Source organism: Lycium ferocissimum, chromosome 5 (genome assembly GCF_029784015.1).
Source record: "Lycium ferocissimum isolate CSIRO_LF1 chromosome 5, AGI_CSIRO_Lferr_CH_V1, whole genome shotgun sequence".
NCBI classification, from domain to species: Eukaryota; Viridiplantae; Streptophyta; class Magnoliopsida; order Solanales; family Solanaceae; genus Lycium; species Lycium ferocissimum.
The window spans coordinates 4310938-4318680 of record NC_081346.1 but is presented as its reverse complement, the minus strand read 5'-3'; the positions used below and the strand labels follow the sequence as shown (position 1 = coordinate 4318680).

Sequence of the window (7743 nt, the reverse complement as noted above, 5' to 3'; positions counted from 1 at the left end):
AGACAAAATTCTATCTTAGGGCAGAAATTTGTAAATTCTGCCTTTAAGGCAGGCAGAATTTCAGAAGGGCAAAAGTTAAGGACCACCATTTTGAGAGGCAAAAATTAAAGACCACCCCCAACGAAGGGCAATCCTGCAAATTGCCCTTCCACATATATATGTATAAAAAGTACTCTCTCTGTTTAATTTAGGTGATGGTATTTGTCCGGGCATGGAATTGAAAGTGAAATGAAATATTTTTGAAACTCGTGATCTAAAATTAGTCATACATATTTGTGTGGCTATAAAGTATCTCTTTAGGTAAAATAAGAAACTTAAAGTTAATTTATAGTACTAAATATAAAATGTGACATTCTTTTTTAACTGACTAATTAAACTATAAAATATAATTTTTAGGCGAACTTTTTCCATTGTAGCTCCGCACAATGCACATGCCCCAGTCTCAAGTAGGTAAGTTGGAAATAGCTGGGACAGATAGCCAGAAAGGGAATTAATATGACAATTGGTGCAAATACAGGGATCCTAAGAACAGTGTTTAATTCATCACCAAAAAGCCTTTAAAGTTGGGAAGAGTGTCGACTGTTAGCATCACTGCATTAAACCAAAAGAAGATGCAAGGTCTCAAGCTTCTTGTTGCATATTAGTGACTCTATGTAAAGATATATATTAGTACAAAAAGAAAATAAAGCAATTACAAGTAAGACGTTTAAGTATATGATGTTGGTAGAACATGATGCTCCAAATGTAGCAAGTCACTAGTACAATTATTTCCACGAGAAATTTCTAATGACATTAAGGCAGGTATTTCTCCAAAATAAAAATAATCGAGAGATATATAGGCGGAGTTTATAAAAGTTGGCAAATATTTATTTGTATCTGATGTTTACGGTAAAACAATTAAAATATACATAAATTAATGAGTGTGAGAAAAAAAAAATTAAATGGTATATGGAAGAACCTATTCTTATTCAATATAATATAATAACGAATGAAATAAATAGCAACTAAAGGTTGTGGTGGAATGGTAATTAAGTACTCCTCCATTCTTAGTAAGAGATTACCGATAATCTTGCAAAATGAAGTCGTCGTTAGTAGGAAGCGCTTACCTCTCCTTCAATAGTAAGATTTTCTAGCGTGAATCTAGAATTTTTTTTTTTTGTTTGTTTGTCATCCGGTGTCCGGTATTCGTATTAGGGCCCAAATAATTTGGATTTGTGTCGGGTAGTCCCACACTGGGGGGCTAAGCACCCCCTAACAAGGGTGACTCTGTACCCAAGGGGGCTCGAACTCGAGACCTCTTGGTTAAGGATGGAGTAGTACTAGTCACTAGTGAATCTAGATTAGTTGAGCCCCAATGTAGGTATCAGGCACCGGATGAAAAATCAAAAATATATACTCCACATGCTCCACTCTTTTTATCCCAATTTATGTAATCCACTTCTTTTTTAGTTTGTTCCATAGAGAATGATACATTCTTATATTTAAAAATAATTAAAGTTTAAATTTTTCATTATACCCTTAATGAGATAATTTACACCAACATAAATATTTATGCTAGTCTGTTAAATCACATATTTCAAATAAAGTTTATTTCTTCCTTTAATTTGCGTCTAGTTAAAATGCATCGCAGAAATTAAGATGCTGAGAGTAAAATAGTAGACTAACAAAGACCCGGTGACTGACAGCCGAGATACGAGAGTAGCCATATAGGACCGGGGTTACGACCGACGAGCCGATAAAAAATTACTCGTACTAGGTCTTGATTGAGTACTAGGTCTTGATTTCAATCCAATAAATGTGTTTTATGTATTTGCATATAAAATTCTAGCACTTAACTATAACTAACTAAGTCATGTTTTCACTTCATTAAATTATTTAATCACGGCAAACACCCGACACGAATAAATATTCACCCGGCCCCATACCTTGTCCTGTTGTCCACCGTGATGGCGAAACCAAAACAGAGTTATTTAAAGAAAATAAATCAAAGATAAAACGTGATGTCGTATTCTCCTTCAATAAATTTTGCCTGGCGTCAATGTGAAGCATAAATAGTTAATAACCTATCCAATTCGTTCAACCCTCAACAAGGATGGATTGAGTGAATAATTTATTCATTGAAAGGTTAAGATCTATTATGATTGTATACACGTAGATCTAAGAAAAAATATACAAACAAATTTTTTAAAAGATTAGTTTTAAGCGGGCTTGGTTTCTGCCTCGTTCCTCAACTTATATTGCCTCGCTCAGTGGTACTGCTTATTGGCCCATTTGGTTTGGCTGGATTTTTTTATTCGTTTTATCGATTATTAGTCTATAAACATGTTAAATCGAGATAATCAAACCATTAAAGATATTAATTACCGATTATCGATTAATCAGTTAGTAGTCATGAAGTGCTCAGTACAAGTACTGACGAAATTAGGTGCAAGAGGTTTCCGCAAGAGACTTCTAATGACAAGGCAGTGCTTTTTTCCAACAAAGAAATTAACGGCCGAGAAATATACACATGGCCAATAATATACAACAAAAAAACAGCAACATACCCAGTTTAATCCTACAAGTGGGGGTTTGGAGAGGTTAGAATGTACGCAGATCTTAACTCCACCTTTACGGGATAGACCATCGGCTCAAAAGAAAACAACAGATGCAAGTAATGTAGGAAAGCAACCCAAGTACATAGAAGTTGATAAATACTTATTCTTCCGATATTTAGTCACAGCAAATTAATGAATACATATTATGTAAGATTAGAATGTTTGATTTAGTATAACACTGAGTGTGAGTAAATATATATCGAAACTTTATTCTATGCACTCGAAGTGTAAAAGACATTTACTTAGGTTAATAACAAAAAATGGAATGTCCTTGATGGGTTTTGGTGGAAATGAGGGATGGGTTTAGATTTTTATTGCTGGGTTTTGGTGTAATTCTTTGGCTTGTAAAACACTGATTTACGCAATTCATCTTTTTACATGCCTAAAGTACACGCAAGTGGAAGATCTTATAATTTGAATAGGACGAGCCAAAGACTGGTGGTACTATAAAAACGTAACTAAGCTGAAGAGGACCACGAAAAGAGGTCAACCATGGTGAAATTCATCCTCCGTGTTTAATTAACATCAATCTAAGTTTGTAAAACGAGCTAAACAAGTATATTTGAAGGATTTGACGTGAGACTTTTATATATGGATTCCATGTTGGGCTCGAATCATTTCATGTATTGATATAAGCTTGGCAGCAGTGTAACCTTTGTTGTGAACCTTTGAACACATAATAAGGAAAAGGAAAATATACTTCGAGTCTTGGCAAAAAATGGGTACACTGAATTGTCTTTGGAAAATTACTAGACCAACAAAAATCAATTTTTTTTTTTTATGGCTTATTTGAAGTAACAGACTCCCCACTAGTCAGCTGAGATTATGCTCAAGAAACTATTGAACACGTCTACCACCTGTCAGTCAGTCACATTGTCAAGTTAGCATGGGTCACATACATTAAATATTGCTACCACACTACCAGTACACCCAGGCGTATATCCTGAGGGCTGACGTTTGGTTTGAAGATCGGTGGACGATGGACCAGCACCTCTATTCTTCTCCATTTAAATACCACTCTCTTGTTTACAACAGGATTGGATTCAAACAAGTGAACTAACCCACACATCACGTGGGGGATGTTACTGTTAGACTAAAGCACTGGAGGCAAGTTGCATCTAGGATAACTGCATGAGCCCAAGCAAATTGCTCAACTCCGAATACAGGCCTAGATCGTTTGTACAGATAGACATTTTGGGTGCTAAGATCCAAAGTTGAGAGAGAACAGCCTAGATCGTACGCCAAGGTCCCTAAGCAATATTTAGTGGAAAAGGAAGTGAACAAGCGATGACAATCAGGAGGAGGGCTTGGAAGCAGCCATCCTTTAAAGACAGCATAAGAGCTCATTGGTCAGCTCCATGGCAACAAAAATGTACCCGAGGTCAAGTGATCCACCGAAGCGACGAGATGGCCTGTCGTGGTTATTTGTCTTACCTTATACACTTTGGCCTATATGGACCAATAGATAGCAACACCTTCAACAATAGAAAGGACTATATGGAGATAAACTACCCTGTTACTAGAGCCACTAAGTTCATCTTGACAGTTCAACAACAGTCGATTCCAAATAATTAGATGGAACCCATCAAAAGAAAGAACCTAAAAGCTCAACAAAAATGGTGCCTTTAATGCTAAAACTAGACAAAGCGGTATACGAGGTGTCATAAGAGACTACAAAGGGGGAAGGATGAAAGGTTCTCGACAATTATAAACGATGATATTTCATGCCTAGGAGCTGAAATTCCAGGACTAAAACAAAGGACTAGAAATCACATAGAACTTAATCTAACTCCTCTCGAAATTAACATCGACTCACACACACATTATCTATACTTGCACCAAGTAATATTCACAAATTTCTCACATATGACAATGGATGACAATGGATTACAGGTTAGGTTACTGCTGGACCATTTGGATAAGCCAGACCACTTATCACACATCTTCGGGGAAGGGAATAACCACAAACTGCTTAGTTCATATAGTAGTTATTGATTCTTCCCCTAGTTTTCCTTAGGAATTCTTGTAAAAGACTTAAAAGGATCTAGTCATAATGGAATAGTTCCTTCCCATAACATGAAACATATATACAACATATCTTTTCAAGAAAATAAATAAATGAAAAACAACAAAAGTAGATGCTGGAGAAAATATATCGCAGAGGCTAGGACTGTGAAAGATGGACGAAGAGACCTGGAAACTTAATATTTAGTGAAGTGTGGAGTCATCAGCTTTTACCAAAGCTGAAACAGATTATATGGCGAGAGCAGTTTTGGTTCAAAATCAAGGTGATAATTTATACTGGCAGTATAAAAGTTATCAGAATTAAAACTGTTGAACAATGGAAGCAACCGAGGAGTTATGGAAATATAGCCTGAAAGAAAGGTCTTTGCTAACTACCAAGCAAGCAAAACAAGGAAAAACAAAATTCTAAGTTAGCATGCCTGTACTTCAACACTATATCATAGGCCTAAAACATCCTGAATGAAGTAAATATGGACAACCAAAAGAAGAAGATAAGAATGTTGATTACATGATTTAAACTGCTTAGTCATGCAATGTACATATGTCTAATTAATCGCATGTGTTATTCACAATATACGTGTGTTTGAGCAACAACTCTAGTCCAATCTTTGAGTTCAAAGGGTTTACCTTACTGGTGTTGGCCACCAATTTTTGGTAATTGGTAACACATGATGTGGCCCAACATCTAAATGAAGTGACCTATCATCTGGTGGTAATAATCTTTGTGATCTCTTATGCTTGAATTGAGAAGGGAGGGTAGAGCTTACCACTTTATCTTTTCGTATATCGTACACGACAACCTGATCATTACCTACAAGAAAACATATAAGATCCTCATTATATGGGTGAAAAGCACGTACCGACACCAATTTTGTGCTATCGCGAGGAAGTATGCCATCATTACAAACTCTTAACGCTGTGTTTGTAGGGATTCTCTTGTGCACCAATGTCCGTTTCCCCATTCTATAATCATCCTCAAGTTCCCATATACTTATACAAGGATATCCACTTGGTTGGAGAATTAGTTGAGCAAACCTTAGACGACCTCGACACACCCCCAATTTACAAGCCAAACAACGAATATCACAAGCCTCAAGTGGGAAATCAATAACACACAAAAACTGAGCAGGATCATTAGCGAACGGATCAAACGCGAGAACACAATCAACAACATCACTTCTCTTATACGTAAATGTATACAGCATCCTTCCACAAGCAACAATCGAAGTCTTACGAGTTAAAATATTCAAATTCCGCGGAGACATAACAACCAATTTGGTCCAGTTTCCTTGCTCAGACGAAAACATCTGAACACTAAACTTGTAATCACCCAAAGGAATAAATCGTAACACCAGATACCAACAATTAGGCTCAATCAAGAAACCAGCACCTTCACTTTCTGGAAAATGTGACTCTTCTTGAGGAGTAGGAGGAAGCACAATCCATTGCTTAGTAACAATATTACAAATATAATAATCAATACCAGAAGATCTTCCGGAACATAAAATTAAGTCACCCCATGATTCTTTTAAGCGAATTCGATAACGATAAGGTCGATAAATATAAAGAAACCTTAAATCCACACTTCTTGATAAACCCTTTTCAGGTTGAAACTCTAACAAATATTTTACATAAAATTTTCCATCAGATGAAACAAAAGTAAAAGGGGGCAGTGTTTTACCGTTATTTTGATGGTGAATTACAGAAGTATTAACGAAGTAATCAGATGAGATTAGGGATAACCAGTGTTTGCAAACCAATTTGCATCGAATTGCTTCTTTGCTGCTTGGTAATCTAATAAATATTTGGATTAGCAGTTCATCTGTGAGATTATTGAAGAAAGATTGTTCCTTTTTCTTGTTCCGAACATGGCGATTAGTCTTTGAATGTCCCATTAGCCCCAATACTAGACAATCACTCTGGTAATTGGTAATTGCTATCACAAGTAAATCAACTCCTATTAAACAGTGATGAATACTTACCGAGAAATGATAAAAATGGTCCTTAATGTATAAATTTTGATTCCATTTGGTCCTTAATGTATGAATTTCTATCTATTATATTTATATTATTTTTTCTATTTTATGTTATATATATAAGTGGGATGGAGGTACAACACTGCATAAAAAATTGTACAATTTGCGGTCTTAACTCTTAAGCATCCTTTCCAATTCATCATTGCCTTTTTGGTACACGTGTCTCCTTGTGGATGGCCTATTTGCTTCCCTTTATTTTTCCATTGCTCCTTCTTTGCTTTGTTATTAGGTTTTCTTTTCTTCAATTATATTTTCTCCGTTTCAATTTATGTGAACCAATTTAATTGGACATAGAATTTAAGAAAGAAAAGAAGATTTTTAAACTTGTGATCCTGAATAAGTCACATATATTTTATGTGGCTATAAATCATTGCATAAAGGTAAAGTGCTTCCAAATATAGAATGAGGTCATTCTTTTTGGCATAGACTAATAAAGAAATAGGTTCATATAAATTGAAACAGAGGGAGTATATAACTGTCCAAGAGGGCCGAACACAGCAATGAATGCTTATACCAAATGCTATATAAATTGTACACTTTAATCAACTATTTTTTTATCTTACGTGGATATATGTTATATTACTGAATATTTATTCCTTCTCATGTATACACGTATGCACTTCAATTTTAATTCTCCAACATATTTATTTTCTTCGTGCACTTTTACTTATTCACCTTTGACTTTTCAAGTTCTTTAAGAATATATAAATGAAGTACTCCCTCCGTCTCATATTACTTGGCCATATTTTTAAAATATTTTTTTATTCCACGTGGACATATGTCATAATACTGAATATTTATTCTCTTCTCATGTATATACGTATACATTTTAATTTTAATTTTTCGACACATTTATTTCCTCCATGGAGGGACGAACACTGCATACAAAATCGTACAATTTGTTGTCAAGCAATACTTTCCAATTCATCATTGCCTTTTTGGTACACGTGTTCCCCTGTGGATAGCCTATTTGCTTCACTTCATTTTTCCATTTTCCATTGCTACTTCTTTGCTTTGTTATTAGATTTTCTTTTCTTCTATTATTATATATAACTGTCCAAGAGGGACGAACACAGCAATGAATG

The 7743-nt window shown here is 35.2% G+C and overlaps 1 protein-coding gene across 1 annotated transcript; it reads right to left on the bottom strand.

Moving 5' to 3' along the window:
* Positions 1–5245: 5245 nt before the first annotated feature.
* LOC132055193 (uncharacterized) lies at positions 5246–6517 on the bottom strand. Its single transcript, XM_059446902.1, has one exon. The coding sequence runs from the start codon at positions 6515–6517 to the stop codon at positions 5246–5248; it is 1272 nt and encodes a 423-aa protein (XP_059302885.1).
* Positions 6518–7743: the final 1226 nt, after the last annotated feature.

Coding starts and splice junctions, on each gene's coding strand:
- LOC132055193 (XM_059446902.1), bottom strand. CDS start 6,517: ATGGGACATTCAAAGACTAATCGCCATGTTCGGAACAAGAAAAAGGAA.